Genomic DNA, 25,654 nt, shown 5'->3' on the forward strand with positions numbered 1-25,654 from the left:
ATCCTCTCCTCCTGCTGGTCCATTTACAGAGGCTGTCACTCCCCGTTGCTAAAGCCTCCAGCTCCACTGTTGTTCTTGGTGGGTATCCATCTGATACCACGGTGTGGGGGTTTGTTGTTGTTGCTGTTGGGTTTGGGGGTTTTTTACTTTATTGTTTTGGAAGATGGGACAGATGAGAGTCTTGCCAAGTTGAAATGCTTTGAACCGTCAGGACATGGAAGGTTATTTCAGATTGTCCCTTGCATTGCAGTGAAACCCCAAGTGACCCCCTCACATCGGTTGCTCTTCAGGAGCTTCATACATTACCTCTGCCAGCCTGCATGCTGTCACCTCAGCTAGGACACCCCTGGTCCCCACTTCCCTTTCTCTTCCCTCCCCTTTTTTGTGGGCTGATGTCTGTCTCCTCTGGGTGACACACTCACCTTCTTCCCTGAACAGGAGACACCTGTGTGTGCTTACTCTGTGGTCTAACCACGGGCTGCTCCGGAGCCAACCGGTACCTGCAGTGATTGCAGTGTGCCCTCTGCTGTCTTGCTCTCCATGTAGTCTGGCATTTCTGAGATTTACAGAAGCTGAGCCTCTGCTCAGAAGCAAAAGCATCTGTGACCCCCTGCCCTTGTACCGCCTCAGCAATATGTTGTCAGAGGTGTCCTCCTGAAATGAGGGAGGCAGTTCCTAGCTCAGAGCTGCCGTGGAAGGTGCTCTGCGAGCGGCTTTGCAAGGGCTGTACCTCCAGGCTACGCCTCACGCAGCTCAGTCGATATCAGCGTGGCTCTCCTGCATATGCACTGTGCAACCTGAAAGGATTGCAAGACCCCAACCCTGAACTTTTGTACACGGACGAGGGATTAAAAGACATTGAAATGTAAAGAAACACATTTTTTTGAAAAGTAAAACATCCCATGCAGGTGGGTCATGTAATCTAGTTCTGTTAACTACCCTCTTACTTCACTAGGTATCACCCTTCTGCTGAAGGACAGAGAAATATTTTTTTTTATTCTTTCCTTTCTGTGGCTTTTACCACCTGTCCTGTCCTCGCACTCTCTGATGCATCCCTCCAGATCTGAATTCTCCCAGTTTATCTGCCTCAGTTCTGTCATGGGTTTTTTTTTTCAAACATCAGTATTTCCTTTGGGTTTTTCCCTTTTTTCCCTATTGCCTGTTCTTGCTTCTCAGTTGCAAAAGCTGGTATCTCTCCTTGGGCATCCCATATCTCTCCTTAAACATGTGTGAACTGACAAATGATCTATCGCCTTCTTAACAGAGTGTCTCATCTGTTCAGAACAGTTTTCACTCGGGCAGCATTTCCTGGCAGCCAAGGAAAAATCACCATTGCGTTGGGGAAAATGTCTGATCTTTGCTCTGACCGAACAATGTAACTAAGTTGGTTTTTAATTTTGTTTACTTTACCATTGCAGTATTATGTTGGCAAGAAGAGGATGAACAAGATATGACCCCCAAAGGGGAGAGTGATTCAGCTAGGTGAAGCAGTATACCATTAGTTGTAACAATTTGCCAGGTTTTCCTACTGTTGCTGTATCTGTGCTCAAAAAAAAAAAAAAAAGAAAAGACGCCTTTATGCCTGATCAGACCAGATCAACAGTAGCAGGAGGTGGCTCTGTGCAGACGAATGCATATTTGCATATTTACCCACTATTAATGAAAGAAATGCAAGTGGAGGAATTTGTAGAAAAGAATTAATGTAGTTAGTTATGTATTTCCAGTCAGCGTTTTAGGTTATTTTTAGGTTTGTGGCAAGTTTACACTATTAATGCCTGAATACAAAACTATATAATGACCATAACTCCTAATTTGGAGCCATAGCCTAAATTCAAGCTAATTCCCGATGTTGAGCAGACTGTAGTGTCAGAATCGCCAGCAGTGACTCAGGTCACCTGTGGCCAAGATCCATCCAGGTCCAGGAAGTTTCTCAGATCAGTCGACAGCTCCATTTCAGATCACTGATCTCCTACATATGAAGACCCCTACAGATGTTGAGGAACCGCCATGTCAGGGGACATGGAAGGGGGTGAGGGTAAGTTTAGGGAGGACAGGAAAACACTAAAGGCTTCACTGGGACAGTGGTGCGGCACTGGAACAGGTGCCCAGGGAGGTGGTGGAGTCCCCACCTGCAGAGATTTTCAAGATTTGGCTAGACAGAGGCATGGTCAACCAAACGTGTGTTGGCAATAGCCCTGCTTCAGGTAGGAGGCTGAACTACATGACCACTGAGGTCCCTTCCAAGCCAGCATTTCTGTGATTCTGCAGGACCGCCCAAATCCCCATGGAGGCCCAGCCACATCCCCTTCACTTTGATAGTCAGTTCAGCGCTGCAAACAGCTGCCAAGGAAGTAGTTGCTCTCCATCTTTTCCCATCTAACCAGGTGCTTGGAGCATTTACCCAGAGTTGGTGAAACATGCTGCTAGGCTTAGGGCGGCGAAAAGGAGAGATGAGGAATTTTCCAACACTTCCGTTGAAATCATGGGGCTTGCGAGTGAGAATAAGTCAAACTTATCAAGCCAGTTGAAACGAGGTCTGGTCCAGAAGGTAGGGGTCATGAGCTCTGATCCTGGAAACCAGGCCTGCCTATGCCTTTTGCTTCCCAGAAGAGCCTGATAAAATGCAAATTATAGCATTGGGAATAGCATACCTCTGCCCAGATCTCCCTTGTCCTAGGGCAGCCCTTGCTCATGGAGCAACAGAGCCCCACTCCTTCCTGGGTAGGGTGCTGACAGAGGAGTCCTGGCAAATCTTCCTGCAGCAATATAAGGTGTGGTTGTAAGTATCTGTTTTACATCTCTGCTGTAGCTTTATTTCAGTTCCTAGAGCTGAGTTGGCTGGAAGGGCCCCTAAGTATGTGCTGTAGGGAACCTAATTTCATTTCTGGATGGTTCTCATCCAGTGGTTCCTTAACTTTCTTGCAAACATGAAATAAGGCATTGCAAATATTCCTTCTCAAGGCAGATGAGAGCATGATGTTTGGAGAAACTTCAGCAGAATACTCCAAGGACCAGAATGGCAAAGTTATGTGAGGATGCAGAAAGGGGCTTCGCGGGTTCTTCAGATGGGCCCTCCCGGCTTGGTGACTTCCTCTGCAGCTGAGCTTGATGGGACGGGGAGTCTGCAGAGCGGAGCCTGATGCCATTCCAGTAGCTGGTTTCTGTTTGCAGGAAGGGAGTTGATCAGGTCTGTGCAGTAGGTAGGTGGTCCAGCTCCAGGCTCCATACGTGTGGTTCCCCCCAGCAGAGGATGATGCTTTGAGGAGGGGAAAGAGGAATCCAAACAGAAAGCCTCACTTGAGTTTTCTTTCCCTTCCTCCACCCCCCCTTTGGTAGTTTTCTACAGCGAGGGCAATTTGATCCCCAGACAGGGGGATCTCACAAAATATGAGTAGGTCTCAAGGGTGCAACACAAAGGCCCTTTGTGCTGTACGCTGCAGAGTTAATCATCAGTCACAGTTGTCTACCACCAGTCTCTATAGCCAATTCCACACAGTGTGATTATACCTCATCAAAGTTAATTTACCAAGCTGTTTAAATGACTGTACAGTAGAATGAGCCTCCTCCCACCACTAGCATCTTTTTCAGCTGCTCCCCTGCTGAGGATGCTTCAGGCTGGGTGGTCCCAGCAACACCCCGCAGCATTTTTCAGTCTTGTCAGCAGCCTGGAATAGGGTCCTTTCTTCTGAGCTCTTGGCTTCGTTTCCCAGCCTAAGTTACAGGAGTCCTGTGGAAAATGATTTGGAGGACAAGAGGCAGCTCTGATAATGGGAAACGTCTGTGAGGGATTGGAACATTGGCTTGTAATCCCCGGACAAAACTGCCTCATTCAGAAAAAGCCGGGGGGGGTGGGGTGGGGTGGGGAGAAGCATGCAGAACAAAGATCTTATTTCACTTCATGAAACAAACACGTGATGTTTTATCTGGAATGCCTCGCTGACAAACGGGCCCAAATTTTCCAGGGACCATGGCTTTTATTTAGGCTCAGACAAGGCCATAAATGGCTGAAAAATATGTAAATTCACAGCTTATGTTAATTTGTCCTTTCCAGGCTCGACACTAACTCAGAGCCAAGCCATTGCCAGGTTTGCATTTCCTGGGGAGTGGGATGGTGGGAGAGGCCGCTAACACACCCGCCCCAGAGCTTCTGGCCAGATCTTGTGTACATCTTGTACAGCTTTGCATGGGGTCAGAGTTACAAAGCGTGGTTCCATCCAGACCTGCTGTGTCACCTGTCTGCCAAGCATCTCCCACCAAACTGGGAGTCAGAACCAGGACAGATACCAACAGCAGCCTGTCGTGGTTTAACCTCAGTCGGCAACTGAGCACCACGCAGCCGCTCGCTCACTCCCCCCCGGTGGGATGGGGGAGAGAATCGGAAGGGTAAAAGTGAGAAAACTCGTGGGTTGAGATAAAGACAGTTTAATAGGTAAAGCAAAAGCCGTGCACGCAAGCAAAGCAAAACAAGGAATTCATTCACTCCTTCCCATGGGCAGGCAGGTGTTCAGCCATCTCCAGGAAAGCAGGGCTCCATCATGCGTAACAGTTACTTGGGAAGACAAATGCCATCACTCGGAATGTCCCCCCCTTCCTTCTTCTTCCCCCAGCTTTCTGTGCTGAGCATGACGTCACACGGTATGGAATGTCCCTTTGGCCAGTTTGGGTCAGCTGTCCGGCTGTGCCCCCTCCCAGCTTCTTGTGCACCCCCAGCCTTCTCAGTTGGTAGAGCATGGGAAGCTGAGAAGTCTTTGGCTAGTGTAAACACTACCTAGCAACAACTAAAACATGGGTGTGTTATCAACATTGTTCTCACCCTAAATCCAAAACCCAGCACTGTACCAGCTACTAGGAAGGAAATTAACTCTATCCCTGCCGAAACCAGGACACAGCCAAAACTGCCAAGCCAAGTGTTTTGTCTGGAGCGGATGACCTTATACCTGGGCTAAATGGAGATAGGTGCAAGCTTGTGAAAGATATTGGACGTCTGGGTTCAGCGGAGAGATTTTATTCAGCATTTTGGGTTCTAACAGTGCTATTGCTAAATGGCTGCACCTCTTGCTATGGGAGCTCACAGACATAGACATTTAAATGGAGTCAAAGGTTCAGATCCAGTGAACAGACTCCGTTTCTAAAGGTAGGACTGCTCTAGTGTTAAAGTCAATGATGTCAGTTGTCCAGCTGGGATTTGAGAAGAAGATGATACACTTCCACCACGAATCTGTCGCCTCTCTCAGCCTCCCAGCACCAGGCAGGCCCCTCCAAATCTGTGCCATTCAGCTGGAACCTGCCTGTCCCCCTTTCCAAGCCCTCTGATGGTGCTTTCATCCTTTGCTTTTGCTCACGGCTTGCTTTGCTCATCTCTTCCAGTCTGTTGTGCTGCCAGAAAGGTGTCTCTCACCTCCCTTGCCCTGCCATCTAAGGTAGTTCAGTGGTCTCTGCAGCACTACGCTGGCGCAGAGTAGTGAGTACGATACCCGAGCTCCCCCGCCCCGCTCTTCCAGTTTCCATTCTCCTGGGACAACTCGTCCAGTTTGCAGTCACAGCTTTTTATCCTTATTGCCTCCTGTCACTAACATTTCCAATCCAAAAGCTTTCTCTCACACAGGTTGAAAGCAGTGACCTTTTCCTTTGGATTGGCTTTGTTTACAGCTATTTATCCTCTTCTCACACATAAAAGGTCTGGCATAAATCCTGACCCACTGGGGCAGCTTGGCTGCAGCAATTAAAGGCCAACATGTTCAAGTATGGATGTCTAAGGTCAGACACTTTCTCCATAGTTAGAACCTAATGCAACAGCCTGATTTGCAGGTGCTCAGCAACTGCACTTGCCGTTGCACTCTGTGGTGGAGCTGAGGGTGCTTAGCATCTCCTAGGGAATGAAAACTCTGGCTGAAGACAGGCTTTGCACCTCTGTATGGGGGAAAACTAAAAGCCCTTGGTTTCCTCCACCTAGCCCGGGGCTGGGAGGGGAACCTATGATTTCATAGCATTGCTAAGCAATGACAAGAGCTAGTCTCTAGGGTGAGCGGTGTTTACTAACACATTGCACATTTTCTTGCTTAACAGTGCAGTTTCTCATTTTATAAAAGTCCCTGAGCTAATGTTTGTGTCCTAGATCAGCTGTCCAAACTTACATTGCCAACTCCCAAGCTTTCTCATAGACCACCAGAACAGCCATCCTGAATTTGTGTACTGAACATTGCAACAGTCAGTTAAATAAGGCTGTGTGGACCTCTCCTCCTGGTCTCACAGACCCCTGGTGACTCACAGAGCTGCTGTTCCACACCCAGCCCCCACTGACCCAGGCACGACTCACACAACTCAGACAAATTTTGGGCAGCAAAATTCCTGAACGCCTTCTAGCAAGCATCCCAGGCTCTGCCAAGGGCTGGAACAAATAGCTAAGTGTGTCTGAGCATGTTCTCTGCTAGCGGGTTGCCCATCCTCGGAGGATGAGAAATAGCTAGCAAAATTATTCAGAGTGTGGGTGGGAAAAGCCAGGAACTTCTGTCCTCTGAACCTTATGCCTGACCCGCACAGTCCATGAGAGGTTTTTATATATATATATAATGTAAGGGTAAGGAGTAGGTAGCTATGGGAAGTGGGTTTGAGATACACTCTGACAGTTCTGTAACAGTGTTGAGAGCCAGGATCTGCTGTGGCAATTGTTTCAATGGATTGGTAGCATCTTGAGGTGCACTCAGTTTCCATCACCACACAGCTGTGGACAGATTATGCAGGTTAGGAGATATACCCACACAGAGCTGCTCTGCAGAGGGTCACCTCAGACGTCTCTGAGCTCCCATCTGTCATAGATGGATTGCATGGTGCTGAGGCACACAAAAGCCTCTGCACGAAATCCCCCCCCATCTCACCAGGCTCATTCGCTCTGTGTCCATGCCCTCCCTTCCCAAAAAGGGGCTGGCTCCACATACCCCAGCATCTCCTGTGATGCTCATATTAATCCAGGTGCAACCCAGTCCTGTTGCCTCAGCTGTGGGAGATCTGACAGAGCTTTACTGCCAGCATCCTTAGTTTGAAGAAGCTGACTTCCCCAACCAATCTGCCCCCACCAGCAGACACTTTTTCAGCATGCTCCGAAGCATCCTCCTCCAGAGGCTCTTCCACAGCACCTCCTCTGCCCAGCACTGGAACAACTCTTCAGCTTTGGTTGCAAGCAGTGCTTGAGGGGGGTTCAAATGCTGCAGGGAGGGGAGAAGGGCACAGCTGAGAGAGAGTGGGAAGGGGGCTAATCAACACATCCCCTTGAAATGCCCTCTGGCTCTTCTAGCACTTGGCGCTCTGACTTGGTAGTCAAGAGCTGTGGGTCCCACAGCCAAGCTGCAAGTGATGACTGTTGGTTGGTGAAGAGAGAGCACCTGCTTCTTTACAGCAGGATGGCAGGCATTAGTACCCCTCTGGGGAATTTTGCCGGGTATTTCAGTCAAACGTTAAGCTTGCCCCTGCGTGACAGCAGCGATTGAGAGGTGAGACAACTGAGTGGCATGTGGAACACTTGTGTTTCGTTGCAAGTTGCAATATAATTGATACATTATAATGGCCTGTGCCTGAGCTCAAGACATCCTGGGTTGATTTCCTGCTACATTCATGAGCACAAACCCTCTACTGCTTCAGCTAATGGAGAAAGTGCTCTTAATTGTGTGAATTGGGATTTGCCAGTGGTGGACAACCGCTCGCTCTGCAGCAATAGTGTGTTGGGGATGGGGTGCCTGGGATCATTGTATGGAACGTGGCAGAGCCAAGTACATCACTGTAGCTCAATGAAGCAAAAAGACAAAGTAGCTGAAATTTCAGACTGCCACAGGAAAGTCCTGGGTTTGACTCCATGCTCTACCAGAAGTGACCTTAGCAACTTCTCAGTGAACGTATCTGTAAAATGAGGGAGATAGATAGTGGGAAAGGAAGTGGAAAGAAGTGATGATAGTTTCCTCAGTTACGGAGGAGAATAATGTCATATTTAACAGTATGCACTGTGAAGTGCATGCAACATTAGGAGGTGTGGAGGCGAGTTGGGACTCCCCCTAGAAGTGTATCTCCATGGCAGTATGTACCTTCGTGCTGGTTTGTGATGTAGTGTTAGAAGAACTAGAAAATCCACTAGAAAATCCATCTTATGAACTGTATGGGCCCATTCAGCTGCCTGTACAATGGACAACTCACCTTACCTTGATGCCGGTCCCAAGGCTTATTTTGCAAGACTCCTGCAGTTGCCCGTTGCATTATCAGACCTCTCTGAGGGGCTTGCTGAGGTCAAACTCCAATGAGCTGTGACAGCAGCACATAGGCGAGGACCCCCCAAAATAAATGTGGGCACAGGTGCCTCGCTAGTGACTGCCTTGTTTGGATGGAATAAGATTCTTGCTTGTCTAAGCCAATAAGCCACATCTCCTCTGCACCAGTGCAGATGTGCCAGGCAGTCTCTATGAACCAATCTCTGTGACCAACCAGCATCTACACAATGGAGGAGCTGGGATAGCCCTTATTCCACATGAGGATGGAAGGTGGCCCTGTAGGTGCCAGTAGGGGCCATGGGACTGCCCGGGAACCCTGTTTCCTTCATGCCAGCTATTGCTCCTGCTGATGTTCATTGTGGGTAAGGCATCACAGTAATTCTGACAGGACCGTATCCCCAGAGCACAGCTAATGGGTTTGTCAACTCTGAGCTGTTTGGCCATGGGCTAGGAACATCCTAGGGAGCTCTTTCAGGGGATGGTACCAATCTGCTTCTGGCTGGGTAGGACTTCTCTTGTGAGAGGGCTTTTAGTTTGAAGGCTGCAGCAAACTTACAGGACCAAACAAGTTCATTGGATAATTTGGGTTGGAAGTGACCTCAGGAAGTCTGTAGTCCATCCTCCTGCCCCAAACAGGGTCTTTTCTCCAGGCTAAACAAGCCCAGTGCCCTCAACCTCTTTACAAAGGGCATGTGCAATAGCAGAGTCAAAAGCAGGAGCATTGCACTTACCTGTGCTGCATCATGGCCTGGCAGCAGCTGCAGTGAACTAGCATGAGGAACATGCTGAGACAGAAGCATGTTACGCTATTCAGGATAGAGGGACTGTTTCCACACTGAGGTTTTGAGGCAGATTTTCCTTTCCTTTTCCTAGATTTGAAGGGGGAAAGGGATAAAACCAGGCTTGCTCGAGATAAGCCTGAGGGCGGCACGCCAGTGTTTGAGGGACGGTGTGCTAGCAAGGTCCTTCGGTATGCCATCTCAGTGGAGGTAGGGGATGGAGATCCATGCAGCAGCAAAGATGCAAAGGTTATGAATGTGTTAGAAACCACAGAAGCGCCTGAGAATGATCACACAGTAATTAGGGTTTCTCCCCCGAAAAAGGTGGCGGGATCAATAGCCCAACTGAAGTGCACCTACACCAATGCACGCAGCATCGGCAACAAACAGGAGCTGGAAGCCATTGTGCAGCAGGAAAACTATGATATAGTTGCCATCACGGAAACACGGTGGGATGACTCACACAACTGGAGTGCTGTAATGGATGGCTATAAACTCTTCAGAAGGGATAGGCAAGAAAGGGGCGGCGGTGGGGTAGCCCTGTACATTAGGGAGTGTTTTGATTGTCTAGAGCTTAATGATGGTGACGAGAGGGTTGAGTGTTTACGAGTAAGAATCAGGGGAAGGCCAACAAGGCAGATATCATGGTGGGAGTCTGTTATAGACCACTCAACCAGGATGAAGAGGCAGACGAGATATTCTATAAACAGCTGGGAGAAGTCTCACAATCGCTAGCCCTTGTTCTCATGGGGGACTTCAACTTACCAGATGTCTGCTGGAAATACAATACAGCAGAGAGGAAAGAGTCTAGGAGGTTCCTGGAGTGTGTGGAAGATGGTAACTTCCTGACACAGCTGGTGAGTGAGCCAACTAGGGGAGGCGCCCTGCTGGACCTGTTGTTTGTGAACAGAGAAGGACTTGTGGGTGATGTGACAGTTGGAGGCTGTCTTGGGCATAGTGATCACGAAATGATAGAGTTTTCGATTCTTGGAAAAGTAAGGAGGGGGGTCAGCAGAACTGGTACCTTGGACTTCCGGAGGGCAGACTTTGGCCTGTTTAGGAGACTGAGTCTAAACAGAGTCCCTTGGGAGGCTGTCCTGAAGGGCAAAGGAGTCCAGGAAGGCTGGACATTCTTCAAGAAGGAAATCTTAAAGGGGCAGGAGCAGGCCATCCCCATGTGCCAAAAGACGAGCCGGTGGGGAAGACCACCAGCCTGGCTGAACAGAGCGCTTTGGCTGGAACTCAGGAAAAAAAAAAAGAGAGTTTATGACCTTTGGAAGAAGGGGCAGGCCACTCAGGAGGACTACAAGGATGTCATGAGGTTATGCAGGGAGAAAATTAGAAGGGCCAAAGCCCAACTAGAACTTAATCTGGCTACTGCCGTAAAAGACAATAAAAAATGTTTCTATAAACACATTAGCAACAAAAGGAGGGCTAAGGAGAATCTCCATCCTTTATTGGATGTGGGGGGGAACACGGTGACAAAGGATGAGGAAAAGGCTGAGGTACTTAATGCCTTCTTTGCCTCAGTCTTTTATAGTAAGATCAGTTGTTCTTGGGGTACCCAGCCCCCTGAGCTGGAAGACAGGGATGGGGAGCAGAATGAAGCCCCATAATCCAAGGGGAAATGGTTAGCGACCTGCTACACCACTTAGACACACACAAGTCTATGGGGCCGGATGGGATCCACCCAAGAGTACTGAGGGAGCTGGCAGAAGTGCTCACCAAACCACTTTCCATCATTTATCAGCAGTCCTGGCTAACTGGGGAGGTCCCAGTTGACTGGAAGTTAGCAAATGTGATGCCCATCTACAGGAAGGGCCAGAAGGAGGATCCGGGGAACTATAGGCCTGTCAGCCTGACCTCAGTGCCAAGGAATGTTATGGAGCAGATCACCTTGAGTGCCATCACATGGCACGTACAGGACAACCAGGTGATCAGGCCCAGCCAGCACGGGTTTATGAAAGGCAGGTCCTGCTTGACTAACCTGATCTCCTTCTTTGACAAGGTGACCCGCCTAGGGGATGAGGGAAAGGTCTACCTGGACTTCAGTAAAGCCTTTGACACCGTTTCCCACAGCATTCTCCTGGAGAAACTGGCTGCTCATACATACTCTTTGCTGGGTCAAAAACTGGCTGGACGGCCAGGCCCAAAGAGTGGTGGTGAATGGAGTTACATCCAGTTGGCGGCCGGTCACGAGCGGTGTTCCCCAGGGCTCAGTATTGGGGCCAGTCTTGTTCAATATCTTTATCAATGATCTGGACAAGGGGATCAAGTGCACCCTCAGTCAGTTTGCAGACGACACCAAGTTGGGCGGGAGTGTTGATCTGCTCGAGGGTAGGAAGGCTCTGCAGAGGGACCTGGCCAGGCTGCATCGATGGGCCGAGGCCAACTGTATGAGGTTCAACAAGGCCAAGTGCCGGGTCCTGCACTTCGGCCACAACAACCCCATGCAGCGCTACAGGCTTGGGGAAGAGTGGCTGGAAAGCTGCCTGTCGGAAAAGGACCTGGGGGTGCTGGTCGATGGCCGGCTGAACATGAGCCGGCAGTGTGCCCAGGCGGCCAAGAAGGCCAATGGCATCCTGGCCAGTATCAGAAATAGTGTGGCCAGCAGGAGTAGGGAAGTGATCGTGCCCCTGTACTCAGCACTGGTGAGGCTGCGCCTCGAATACCATGTTCAGTTTTGGGCCCCTCACTACAAGAAAGACATTGAGGTGCTGGAGCGTGTCCAGAGAAGGGCAACGAGGCTGGTGAAGGGTCTAGAGCACAGGTCTTATGAGGAGCGGCTGAGGGAACTGGGGCTGTTTAGCCTGGAGAAAAGGAGGCTGAGGGGAGACCTCATCGCGCTCTACAACTCCTTGAAAGGAGGTTGTAGTGAGGTGGGTGTCGGTCTCTTCTCCCACATAACAAGCGATAGGATGAGAGGAAACGGCCTCAAGTTGCACCAGGGGAGGTTTAGATTGGATATTAGGACAAATTTCTTCACTGAAAGGGTTGTCAAGCATTGGAACAGGCTGCCCAGGGAAGTGGTTGAGTCACCATCCCTGGAGGTATTTAAAAGACGTGTAGATGTGGTGCTTAGGGACATGGTTTAGTGCTGGACTTGGCAGTGCTAGGTTAACGGTTGGACTTGATGATCTTAAAGGTCTTTTCCAACCTAAACGACTCTATGATTCTGTGATTCTTGCACCATGACTTGGATCTGAGTATAGTTCAAGGCTACGAGACAATGGCAAGTTGCCCTTGGCCAGGCTGTGGCAAATGCAAAGTGGATATGATTACGCAGGCTGGACACGGGTGCAGTTCTGTGCTTTGGATACTGCTGGTTGGCAGGGCTTACCTGGGTTATCACACCTGGGTGCTGGGGCTGGATGAAGTCTGTGAGGAAATGATGCCTTGGGAACTTGTCTTAGGTTAGAAAACCTAAAAATCTCACCTTGAATAAGGGATACCAAGGGTAAATAAAGTTGAAGGGCCAGGCTGTCAAAGGTATTTAGGCATTTTACTGCTCTAGCTAATGGAATATCCAAAAGCCCATCAAATGCATTAACCATTAGAGAATGCATTTTAAACAAACCACATAGCCTGCTAGTGCCAGACTTGTGTGCCCTTTGGTTAGCAATGTCCCCAGTAAAACCTGCAAAATAAAGACATCTGTTGGGGGGTGAAAGGGGGAAGGTACAGCACTTTACTACACCAGGTCTGAAATACAGCTTTAAGCAATCGTGATTAGTACAAATGCTGCAGCCGGAGCAGGAGCAAGGAATGGAGAAACCACAGTGAGAAACAAAAATTACAAGAGCAAGGAAATGAAGGAAAAAGCAAAGCTAGAAGAATATAAAAGAATAGCTGTATTTAACAAAGCACAGGCTGGAAGGTGACCAAACTACAGGAAAGTGATATGGATGTGAGAAATAACTGCGCTGTAAAAAAAGGAGATTTAAGTTATCTGCGTGTCATGTTTGTATCCTCACATCATGGTTAATCACAGTTACCTCTTAGCCGAGTTTGAATTTTGGTTAGAAAATTAACTCCCTGAGTTACTCTCCCTGAGCCAGAGAAGGCTTAGACTTGAGTTAGTTCACCCTGCTGGGTACATACACTAGAGGCCCATCCTATTTCAACTTAAGAGTTTGGGTGGTGCACTGCAGGTAAGAAGCTGGGTAATGACAGTCATCCAGCATCTTCCAAAAATTCAGGGTAGGAAGCTGCCTCCTTACTTATGCACCATTTACTCCTACCAACCCGCTGCTCCCCGCTCACAGGCTGAGAGCAAGGTCCTGGTAAAGCTCCTCAGGGGAGTCAGGACACGGGATGCTCTGAGGGTGATGCAAAGTCAGCACCACCACGTCAGGGGGACACCTGGAAAAGGTTGCTGCAGGCTTAAGTTCTCAGCCAAGGCGGTGAGGTGTCTGCATGCTCCACGCGTGACAGCCCTGGGGACTCTCACACCAGCCTCGTGGTCACCCCAGCATTCATTCAGGTCTGACGCCTGCACCTTTGCTTGTGTAACCCTGCTCTAGGCTTCCCCCTCGTCTCGCACTCCTGGCCTGTTTCTGCTGGGAAATCCCAGGTGTCCTTTGGCCCTTCCTCAGGCTCCAGCGCAGAGCTGCAGTCTGGTCCATGAGGAGGCACTGCTCACGCAGCTCAAGATGACATGGATGCCTCCACTCCCACATGAGCTGAGCCTTCTCAGCTACGACCTTATGCACCTGCTATTCAAAAATAATACCCTGCTTCCTAATTCCACTAAATAATGCTGCTGCAAATTTCTTACTCTTCAGTGGGATAGGTTACTGCTCCATCATGAAGGCCACTTGCCAAACACCTTAATTAATTTCTTGAATTGTCACCTAAAATGCAGTGCAGGCAGGGCGGTCACTGACTTCAGCACAACACTGCAAGCACAACCCCATCCCTTAGGGGTGATGTTTCATACGGCGGGGGGAAAGGAGGAGACATGAAGGATGTGGGTGGTGGATGGGAGTGAGGTAATGTGGAGAGGGTGATATCATGGTATAGCCACAAGGGCTGGGTGAGGGCTTAAGAAGTAATTTATTGGCACGTTTAGCTTAGTTTCCCTAGGAAATGAGGCTTACACAATCACTTTGGGTGTATATGTGTGCACATGCTGTAATAAGGGAGAGGCTGCGGCATTAGAGTAACCCTCATGAAACACCAGAGAGTCCAGGGGAGTGATGTTGACAGTGCCCCAATAATGGATAAAGCTTCAGTTGGAGCCTGCACTTTATTAAACACAGGAGAGTGTATCCACCCATGAGTTGTACACTTGCATGAGTCCAGGCTTCATTTGCTCTGCTTCTCAAGCAACAGCTTGTTACTGAATTTTGGTTGTGTGGCCACTTGGGCATATGTGTGTGTGTATCTCAAAATTTGTGATCCTGTACGTATAACAAAATGTTTGGTTTAGAAGTAGCAGTGACTGGAAAGTAAGCATCAGCAGAAATGAAATATTGATGTATGTAATAGAATAACATCTTCCCTGTAGAGCAATGATTCCCAATTTCTTTGGCCCACCAGAGTATTGCAACCTTCAAAATTTCAGGCAAGCATCGTTCACCTTTATAATGAAGCTTTTAGCTGAAAGCATTTTTATGATACTACTTTGGTTGTGTAGCCAGCGATGATGAATTACCATATCCATTATGGCCACAGCTTGAAACCACAACTGTAAATGCATTTGCTTTCCCCTTATTCTAGTGCTTCTGATTCAAGCTCCTTGTTATGGGTCCATCACAAAAGAGCAAAGATTCCTGGCAGATTTATTTCTTATGCACTCAGGTAGTACACACTGCTTCTTTGCAGTTTACAGTTTTAAACGGTGAAAGTTTGGAATAAAAGTGAACAGTTTGTCAGATATCGTGTATTTGGTTATAAAATGTGTGCCTTTGTACACAGTGTTAAGGCTGTGGTGTCTGTGCCAAGATTGTTTTGTGCTGCCTGTGACGGAAGAGATAACACACCTTTTCCCTGCCTCTAAGTTTCCTGACACAACAGACCTCCATGCTCCTACAAACAACTTCAGCTCTGCAACCGTCATCATCTTTCCAGAAAAGGGCTAAAGACTGTTCCCCCCGAGTCTACCAGAGATACTCAGGCCTCGTCTGCACACAAAAGTTTTACTTGATTTAAGGGTGTAGCTGTAAAACGCCTGTCTCCCCTCGTGGGCACCTGTCCTCCTGTGGTAACACTGCTGCTATCATTAGAGATGCCTTTTGGTTTTCACCTCTTTTACTTCTACCCATTTCCACATGATAAAAACTAACTTGAAGAAATACACTTTCGTGTACCTGAATGCCAACGCAGAACAGAGGATTAGTCCTTTACCTTGTGTTTCGTATTCAGTCCTTTGATTACACAGAAAAAAACCCCACGCTCATGGCGACCTATATAATCCAGCACCGTGGCTAATCACGCTTACATGAGGTGACTGCCCATGGTATCAGGGAGCGCGGGAGCTGGGAGACCCCTGCTAGTGCTGTGTTCCCAAGAGTGGTATGAGTCACTTTTACCCTCTGGAAATAGAGAGCCTCCTCGTGTAGCACTGCTTGCGCAAAGCCGGGCGTCAAGACGCCAGAAATCGATGAATCTTTTAAAACGTATTTATCATTTGCCACTCGTTTTTTTCTTACCGTGGCACTCGCATCAGGGTGACTTAGGGTGAGCCTGATCCTATGATGCTTCTGCAAACAAGAGGCCAGCTGAGTTCAGCCATAACTCTGCCTGCGCTGTGTCATGAGGAAGGCAATCAATGACTCCAAAACAAAGAGGTACATTGTGAAAGGTGAGTTTTAAAAAAAAAAAAAAAAGACAATGAAAACCACATCGCTCAGCATCAGCATTAAATTCATAGAATCACAGAATTGTTTAGGTTGGAAAAGACCTTTAAGATCATCAAGTCCAACCGTTAACCTAGCACTGCCAAGTCCAGCACTAAACCATGTCCCTAAGCACCACATCTACACGTCTTTTAAATACCTCCAGGGATGGTGACTCAACCACTTCCCTGGGCAGCCTGTTCCAATGCTTGACAACCCTTTCAGTGAAGAAATTTGTCCTAATATCCAATCTAAACCTCCCCTGGTGCAACTTGAGGCCGTTTCCTCTCATCCTATCGCTTGTTATGTGGGAGAAGAGACCAACACCCACCTCACTACAACCTCCTTTCAAGGAGTTGTAGAGCGCGATGAGGTCTCCCCTCAGCCTCCTTTTCTCCAGGCTAAACAGCCCCAGTTCCCTCAGCCGCTCCTCATAAGACCTGTGCTCTAGACCCTTCACCAGCCTCGTTGCCCTTCTCTGGACACGCTCCAGCACCTCAATGTCTTTCTTGTAGTGAGGGGCCCAAAACTGAACATGGTATTCGAGGCGCAGCCTCACCAGTGCCGAGTACAGGGGCATCTCTTCAGGATAGATTTATAGGCTAGTACCACTCACAGATAGAAGCAGAACTTGCTGGGGAGGATGCTTTATAAATGCAAAATTAGTTAACAGTAGTCCTAAAAACAAAACAGCGTGAGGAAGCAGAGCCTGAGGAAGCACAGAAAAATGGCACTGCTGCTGTGAACAGACCAGATGCGGGCTGATCCAGGACAACCCTTTCACAGAGTTTGGTCCTTCCAGCAGGAGGCTGGAATAATCTTTGGTCTTGGTGAACGATGAGGGGACATATGCCAGCATCTCCCATGGCACCCACTTGTGTTGAGGGCACAGAAGAAAGCAGGGTAAGAAGATAGACAGCTTATGGGAATGCTTGGTTACGGAGCAATGTGCGTTTTCAAAGCCAGCGGTGTCATTTTTGGTTACAACCAACCTCAAAACTCAAGGAAAAGCCATCGACAGCTGGTGTCCTGGTGTGGCTTGCTGCAACAGCAGAGATTTCTGTATGTGTCCCAGACAGTCAGTCTCTTCGCATTGTCAGATCCTGCCTTCTAGCTACCAGCAGCTTCTGAAATTCAGAGACGAAGAGGTTAAACAAGAGCATCACAGCTATTCATAAGCAAATGAGCATCACCAGGCATTTCAGGTGGGATTTCGGCCCCCTGTGCCTGGCACAACACCCCGGATGCCTGTTCCGCTCAGCCAACGCCATTTGGATCCTAACACATACGGGCTTAAACCCTTATTTTTAAACCTCGCTGCATCGTGACACAAATGGCACCTGTAGCTGTGGCCGGGATTTCAGCGTGGCCTCAGGGCTGGAGCATGGTGGCAGTGGTTTCTACAGAGCCCCACCTGCGGAGAAGCCACGCTGTGCCTCAGTTTCCCCTTTTTGTGACAATGTGGGGGGCGGCTGCGACCCCCTCAGAGGGGCGCTCTCGGCCGGGCTGGCAGGCAGCTGTGCCCTGGCATGGCTGCCCCCCGCTTTTCCTGGCCCCCCACCAGTGCAGGGCTGGGGGGGGCCTCCCCGGACCCATCTTCTGCCCGGCCGAGGGTCTGAGGCCCGGTGGTGCGGGGCGGCAACCCCCCCTCGGGCACTCGTTGGGCCAGGGGGCCCGAGCCCCACGGCCACGGGCCGAGCCAGTCCCCTGGACGCCCCTTGGCCTTCAGCAGCCTTCAAAGGCGGCCGAGGTCCCCCGTGGGGCGCCGAGGGGCCCGGCGGCGGGAGGGCCGGGGGCATCGCCGAGGGGCGGTGGGGTCCGGGAGGGGGCCGCCCCCTCACGGCGGGCCGGGAAGGAGCCGGCCCCGGGGCGGGGGTAGGCGGCGGGGGTCGGGCCGGGGGTGGAGCCGCGGGCTGGCGGGTCGGGTTGAGGGGGAACCCTCCCCTTCCCGAGCGAGCCGGAGCTGTGGAAGGCGCCTCCGCAACTCCTCCTGCCCCGCCGGTGCCGCCAGCCGCCCGCAGCATGGTGAGCGGGGCCGCCAGGCGGGAAGTTTGGCGGCGGCGGCCCCGGCCCCGCTCGCCTCGGCCCGGCCCGGCCCGCGCTCACCGCCCCTCCGCTCCCTCTCTTGCAGATCTGGAAAACTCTCCCGCTGCTCTGCGCCCTGCTGGCCGTCGCCCGCCTGCGAGCCGAGGTAATCGCGGGGCCCCGCCGGCGGGGCGGGGGGCCGGGGCCGGCCGGGGTGCGGGGGGAGCGGGGGTCCCTTTCTGGCGTTTTCCACCGCGTCCCCCATCTCCGGCCGCGCCGGGCCGCGGGCGGCACCCGGACCGGGGAGGGGGAGCTGCCGGGACGGGGGAAAGTAGCAGCCGGAGCGGGAGGGAAGTTGAGGGGCCGCTGGATCCCTCCTTGGGGCGAGGGAGCCGCGTCCCCGGCCGGGCCGGCCCCTCCACCCCCAGCCAGCCGCCGGGCCGGGCTCCTCTGGGCAGCCCCCTTCCTCTCCCGCTCTTTCTTTCTCTCTCTCTTTTTTTCTTCCCTTCTTTTACTGCAATGACGTTGAAAACCATTGAAAGCCCCCAACTTGCAATCCCCCAGCTCTGTTGACAGAAAATAAACGGTGCCTGAATTCCTGGTTGCGGTGGCCTCCGTAAAAGTGAGGTCAGAAACAAAATATTTGATAATTACGGCAGGGGAAATGTGGAAGTGATTTGAGGAAAATGAACTCAAGCTGGGCTGGGGAGGGAGGCCGAGCCTGCTTTCGGAGGGAAGCCGTCCCGCTCGGGGGGTAGGGGGCGGCTCGTCCTCCCTGCCTGCATTTTTTCTCCCTACATATTTCTCCCAGATGGTGAGCCCCACCCTAGAGCATCGCAGTTTGGCTCTGCACAAAAAAATGCATAAACACGTCTGATTTCCTACAAACAGTTCCGTCTTTTTCTGCCTCCCATCCATGGACCACGCTGCCCGGGTTGTGGCAAAGAGGGGGGCTTAGGGTGAAGCCCATTGCTGTTGCTCTGTCCCCATAAGCAAAGCTCTTCGGCGAACTCCCCGCAACTACCAGCCACTCACTGAAGGGATGAACAATGCAAACGCTGGGGCATGTGAGGAATGGAGGTGAGACAAGGTGGTTGTGAGCCGACACTAGCTGTAGCTCTAGTCGTGGCTATCGTGAAAACCGAGGGGAGCGGGACCGAGCTGTAGTGTGACCTAGCGCTTCACATCTGCCTGTACATGATAATATTGTAATACATTTTTTCCCAAGGCATGATATGCTTCTGTAGTCAGCATTTCCATGCATCCTCTCCAACACCTTCCTGAAAAAGCCAGAATGGTTTTATTCATTTTCTTAGGAACACTAAATAAAGCTTAACCAGTTCTGGTCAATGTACAGCGAAACCTCTGTAGGAAGGAAGTGCGCAGCAGTGAGTCCATAAGATGAATGATAGTAACAGCTAAGTAGTGATAGCAGTGAGTCCATAAGATGAATGATAGTAACAGCTAAGTAGTGATGGCAGTGGTCTGAGTAAAGCCTCTTGGAGTCAGTAATCAGGAGAAACATAGCCAAGATATGTTTGGCCCTTGATTTCTGATTTCACTCGTGCCACTAACATTGTGTTGACACAGTCAAAGTGCTAAATCCTGTTTTTTGCCTAATGTACTCTAATTTGGAGTACCTGGATGGCTTCACAAGTGTAAGTACTGTCATGCCTCTGTGCCTCATCTGCAAACTGAAAGTAAGAAAAATGTACAGCTGTCATGTTCAAAACTTGGTTTTAAAGGCCAGTTCATGCTTGCGTGGATAAATGAATGATTTGACTGTTTTCAGGGGTGGTGGTCCAGGTGTCAAACCAGTGAATGTTTTGGTTCGATTCCAGTCTAGATTCAGCAAAACTTGAGAGTATGAGTGAGGTTTGGGTCCGGTTTCAGGGAAAATTGACACCTCAGACAACTTCTGTTTTGGGGTGCAGTTTGATTCCTTGTTGCTGGTAGCTGCTGAATGGTGAACATCAGTTCACTCACAAGTAGTATCCCACCCTCTGGGATATCTAGACCTTCTCGTTTTCTAGGGAGTGGGCTGTGCTTGCATGTGAGCTGCTTGCATTTCAGAGATGGCTTTGACGGTTGCCCCCTTCTAAATGTTTCTTATTACCACTCTCCTGCATCACTGGCATTTAGTAAGATTAGTATGGGATTTTCCTGTGTGGCTTTCCCTCATCCAGATTTTGGAAGTGATAACCTCTCTGTTTCTTCTGTTTCTGCTGCAGTTTGTACTTTGTGCCTTTCAGTATGTTCGGAATATTAACACCGAGCCTTAAGCTTCTAATCCTTTTGTCGGCAAAACTGTATCTGAACTGTACTGGGGTTTTTGTACAGCACTCATTTCTACAACATTGTTAGGTGCATAATTAGAGTCTTTAAAGAAAGAAATTGCTTCAGTAAATGTTCCTGGCATGATTTTGTGCAGACTGGAAAATCTGAGACGTGCCAAAACTTGGGAGCTTTTCTTGGCCTGGTTCAGTAATAGTCACAAGAGCAATAGACGGTGAACTGTACTCCTCGGATGGAAGCCAGCCACCAGCTTCAGACAGCCCTTTTTATCTCTTTCTTCCTGGGTCAGAGCCTCAATGAGGCGGCCGTTTGCTAGTATTAACAGGGACGCCACGGAGGTGAAGTTGCTTGTGTTCTCAGCTGGGGCTTTCTGAAGCAGATGGAGTGATTTTTGGGAAGCATCCATTGCGATAGAGGAAAAGGGAGAGGCTCAAAATGTCTGATGAATGTATTAAAAGTTGATCAGTTGTTCATATCCTGCTGGAGTAAATTACCTAGTTAATGCTGGAGAGGATTCCAGTCGCTGTTTGACTCTGTCCATGAGGTCTGAAGGGTGGCGTGCGGGAGCACTTCCACTGGTGGTACCACTGTAATTATACCAGCATCATTATATGTCCTACCAGGTTGCTTATTTCAAACTAAGAGTGAGGGGTTTTCTTTTTTCATTTTGGCTTAAACCTGATTCAGAATCATCAAGAAAGTTATTTTCACCATGAATTTTAGATGTTAGCAAAGAGGCTTATGCCAGCATGAATATATTGGTGTGGGCTGTGGACAGAAGTCCTTTTCCTGAATCCAGCCTTGCCAAGAGGAGAGGTTGCTGCCCTGGCCTGCCCTCCGCTTCTTGCCAGTTTTCTGGCCGTTCAGATTAATCTCTGGGACCTGTAGCTGTTCTCCTGAGCTATCCTTAACCCATTTCTGGCCAAATGAGCCAGCCTTTGGAAAGAGTTATGTAAACTCTGACGTCTCATTTTGGCTAAAAAGGGCTAGAGGAGGAGGGCTAGAGGCTCTCCTCTTGCGAGGAGATCTACTGACAGATCTGAGGAGGCTATAACCCCCGAGCAACACAGCGATGACAAGCATCTGGAGGCAGATTTATAACCTTTTCTAATAGCACAGTGTTTGCAGTGTCTACATCTGTTGTAACCCTGGGATTAATTTTTTTCACCCCACCTCCTTTTCCCTCAGTGTAATTTTTCCATGTGAAAAGCCGAAAAGGGATGTTATGGGGGAGAGAGAAAAGACAAAGGTTTCGGCTAAGTTCTGTTTGCTTAACTCACCTGAGCGCTTCCTCTTGATCCGACTTGACTGCTTTTGCACATAGGGAGGGCAGCACTCAACCTGGTCCACGTCCTGTGCCCCTTTTGCCAGCAGAGTGCTCGTGTGCCCTGGGGGAGATGGAGCTGGGAGTTCAGCTGGTCTTCATAAAGCCTGGCGTACTTCCTCCCGTTGGGCTGTTCACAGAGTCTGGCCAGCATCGTCAGCTTGCTTTGGTTAATCTTTTCCCACGTTTTTGCAACGGTGAAGACTAAAAACTGCTGTCTTAATAAATTGAACTGAATAAATGAAAGTTGAGATCCTGATGTAATTGCATAGCTGTATTTGGCCCTGAAACCATCATTTTAAGAAGGGTCCATTTGCCTTTGAAATTTAGTGATAGAGACTTTGTAGGTAGTTCAGTCCTTCTCTCACTGATATTTTGTCCGTGACAGTGGAAAGAAAAGACACCGTGGTGCCAATCACGTGGGTAACTCGGGCTGTTTTTAATATGCACTGGCTTTGTGCAATAAAACCCAGCAGTCACATGTAACCCACTAATGTAATAAAACTAGCTTCCCAGGTCTAATCTAGCAGGCACATCCTCAGTGGAAGGAAAAATTGCATCCATTTTTCTCCTGGTTTTGGAGTGATAGGCATCTTCCTTCTTGAAATCCTGCCCTTGAGTGCCAGACCAGGCATTGCTGGAGTTGCGCCTCAAGGCGATAAGCATATTTTAAATGAGGAGGCAGGGAAAAAGTGATTCTATGCTGTGCACACAGCAAAGGCTTATCTGTGCAAAGCCTGGTTTTTAAGGCGCGTGCTGTGCCGTCGGGCAGCTGCTGTGCTGCGAATGGTCCCAGGGATCAGAGTCTGGGAGACAAACCAGGCGGTTCTGTCTGAGGCATCTCGTGCCGTGCTGAAGTCACTGGCCAAATGCCCCATCTATAAGTGTTTAAACAACCTGCCCGGCAGTTTCGAAGGGACCAAAACCTCCGAGCAGCAGCGTGCGTGGCGCAAGCTCTGAAGCAGAAGAGATGTTGCGTAGCACATAGGTGCGTATGGCACCCTGATGCTTCTTCTCGGATGGAGCTGCTGTCAGATCCGAGCTCCTTTGTGAAAATGCGCTGTAGCTGAGCGAATGACTTTATCTGCCAGAGTGCAAATTCCTTGCCAGTAATTAACAAGGGGGCTGCTGCTGGGGGCTGCCTGGGAGGCAGCTCCGCTCCCAGCACAGGAGGAAAGGACTAGCTGAGAGTGTCCTGTTGCATTTTCCAGCTGCTGTTATTGGTACAGCTGCTTACTCATCAGGAGGTACCGGGGCACCTTTGATCTTTCTTGCGTGGTGTTACATGAGCTGGGGAATGTTTCTCTTTGTACAGAAGAGAGTTTGTCACAAATCTCAGCCAGATGTGTCTTTCCGGGCTCGTGAGACTCTATTAACCAGGCTGTGTTTTTGCCACATATCCTGTGAGCGAGATGAGATTGGTTCCCAGAAATGCCTTATTTAGCTGGGTTGCATCTATCTTCGCAGGGGGGTCAGCTTCTGCTGTCCTATAATGTCTAAGCTCATCTGTCAATAACCAGCATTTCTTCGGAGAGAATTACCCCTCACAATGTTGTCTCTGAGCTTAGCGAAAGAAAAGAGCAGACCACTGTTACGCTGTGAAGCGTACCTCCTTCCAGACCTGCATCTGGGCAGCAGACATGGGGAGATACACCCCTTGACTTTCCCAGAGGTTCCAGATTTTGCCACAGCTAGTGTACTAAGTTAGATGTGAGCTGGTTAGAGCAGGGGCTTATTTCTTCTTGTGCTATGGGGCTCTGATTGCAATTGCTAGGCACTGCAGCAGTAAATAAACAAATGGCAGATAAACAGGCCTGGAGGCTTCACTGCTATATTAAAGCACAGATAACTGTAGCACGAGCAGCAACTGCATGGAATTTTCGTACTACTTGCTCTCAAGTGTGCTCCAGTTCTGATCTGGGCTGAAGACACCAGCCAGCAGTAATGAGTGACTACGTCCCTTCTCTGCCGTGCAAACCAGCTACCCAGAAATGAAGTTCATACAAGTTCCTATGAAATCTTACTATCTGCTCTATTGCCTTAGCTCTCTCACTTATTACACTGTACCTCTCGGTTTTGACATTGGGCCTGTGGTTGCTTGGGGCAGTGGATTAGATGTAGGCTGCCTGTGAGAGATGATGAAGAAAAGCAAGCTTGTGCTCCAGTCTCCATATGTGGAATTTCTTGAGACACGTGCACCTTGTTTGGAGTGTGTCAAGGGGTCCATAGCCTGGAAACAATTTGGAGGCTCCTCTTGGACCAACACGTTTGGAAAGAACAAGGGGTTTAGGGTGGATGATCGGGGAGGGATTTGGTATCTCATTAGCTCAGCTGTAGGTGGATCCCACATTTTCACTGTTTGACAGCTAAGCAAATATTTTGGCAGAAGAAACTAAACACTGCTTGAAGATTGGAATCTGTTTTTTGTCTCACTGGGGAGAGGGTGCCAGTTCTCCTGTGCTTCTGAGGAAAATACCCAATGCACCAGGAAAACCAGGAGGCTGAGAGGAAAGACTTGTTAGAACCCATCTCATTCATCTCTATGGGCATTGCAGGATGGCTTTCTGTACAGCGTTTCCCTTGGCTGTACCCTGTCAACTGCTGTCCCAGAGATGGACCTCTAACCACTTTCTCTAAATACTGTAACACTATGTAATGGACCCCACAGTAACCAGCTTTTCTTGTTGTTCCTTCTCCTTTATCCTTCCCTCATTACATTTTGCAGCTCTGTTACACAGCACTAAAGTTGTAAGCGTATGGGTTTTTTTTTTTTTCTCTTTATCATATCTCTGTAGAGGGCCTTGCAATGCAAAGAGCAACAAACCAGCTTGAGGGAACAATAGAGAGAAACAGATTAAAACACCAAGTCAGAGCAGCTGGGTTTCAGTGGTAGGAGGAGAGGATTTGCACACCTTATGCGCCAAACCAGGGTAGCATTGGGCTTGGAAGAGCAGAAGGACCAGTTGGACGGCTATTTGTCACCCACTGCTGGTTGTCCCTAGCCAGTACACGTTCCTCCTGATCCCATCCCTGCTACTAGCTCAGTCCTGATACAGGATCAAGAGGCTTTGGGAATATGGATGCTGGTGGAGCTTTCCATGCTCAATCAGCTTTTCCCCACAAAAAAGTTTGCAAGAAATAGTGATAGCTTCAAAGATTATCTATAGCCAGAAACAACTTCTTTGTTTCTTTATCTGTGAGGAGACCTTGGGAGGTAGTGTAAGGACTTGCTGCGGAGGTAGCTGTGGCAGGAGTAAGACTCAAGCCTGAAACTGTCTTCTCAAGCCATCCAAGTCAGGGGAGGGGAGAAGAGGGCATTAAAATCTTGGATAAGAGGGAAGCAAGAGTGGGGTGACAGGGGTGGGCTGGCAAAGGTACCTGCCTCTGATGGAGAGATGTACTGGTGAACCTTGTCCTAACACAGGAGCCCATGGGCTGGGTGTGCCTCCTGCCATCAGAAATGTTGCCCTTGGCCCCTCTTTCCTCATCACCCTGCTACCAGGGCGAGGCATTTCGGGGCTTGAGCGTCAGAGGGGCAGAACAAAGAGTTTCTGTCCATCTGCTGGGATGGACGGAAGAGGGGAGCGTTTGGAAGGCGCTGGCGAGGAGCCAGGTTGGCCTCCAGTGCCGCGCTGTCCAGGAATGGTTTTGATGGCAGAGTTTTCCTGACGATGAATCGATCCGGAGGATGGTGCCTGGGGGTCCCCCCTCCATGCTAGAGTGGCCCCTGCCATTTAAGTGCTAGTAATTGTAGCCCGAAGCCAAGAGCTTTCCTTCTGCATGACGTAACTGTTTGCATATGTACTCCTTGCTGCTCTGGGACTTTCTTTCCCTCCTGCGTTTTGGCCACTTTTTCATGTTTATGTTTGAGGAAGCTTAAGTATGAGGGATTGGAATTGTTGTCTCGTTTCCTATATGTAGGAGGAAGAGATTTCCTCAGGGAATTTTTGCTATGTCTGGATCGTTTTGTTGTCTGGGTGAGTAAAATTCCTCAGGGATAACCGAAAAGGTTGTGACCCAGCTCCGGTCTGCAGCCTGAGCAGTCAAACTCAGGGCTCTGGAAGATTAAGGTGGCAGAGGACCAAGCATTCAAGTCGAAGGCACTGCCTTCAACTTGGCAGAAAAGCCGTGGTATTCCCG

General features: G+C 49.5%; 1 protein-coding gene across 1 annotated transcript in view; it reads left to right on the plus strand.

Moving 5' to 3' along the window:
* Positions 1 to 17,818: 17,818 nt before the first annotated feature.
* Positions 17,819 to 25,654, plus strand: part of FSTL1 (follistatin like 1) — a 56,338-nt gene continuing 48,502 nt past the window's right edge. The window contains exons 1-2 of the mRNA XM_076348518.1: positions 17,819 to 17,895; positions 18,002 to 18,061. Of these exons, the coding sequence (XP_076204633.1) occupies positions 17,893 to 17,895; positions 18,002 to 18,061 (63 nt within the window). The 5' untranslated portion in view covers positions 17,819 to 17,892. The remainder of the gene's footprint in view (positions 17,896 to 18,001; positions 18,062 to 25,654) is intronic.

Source organism: Aptenodytes patagonicus, chromosome 1 (assembly GCF_965638725.1).
Source record: "Aptenodytes patagonicus chromosome 1, bAptPat1.pri.cur, whole genome shotgun sequence".
Classification (NCBI taxonomy): Eukaryota; Metazoa; Chordata; class Aves; order Sphenisciformes; family Spheniscidae; genus Aptenodytes; species Aptenodytes patagonicus.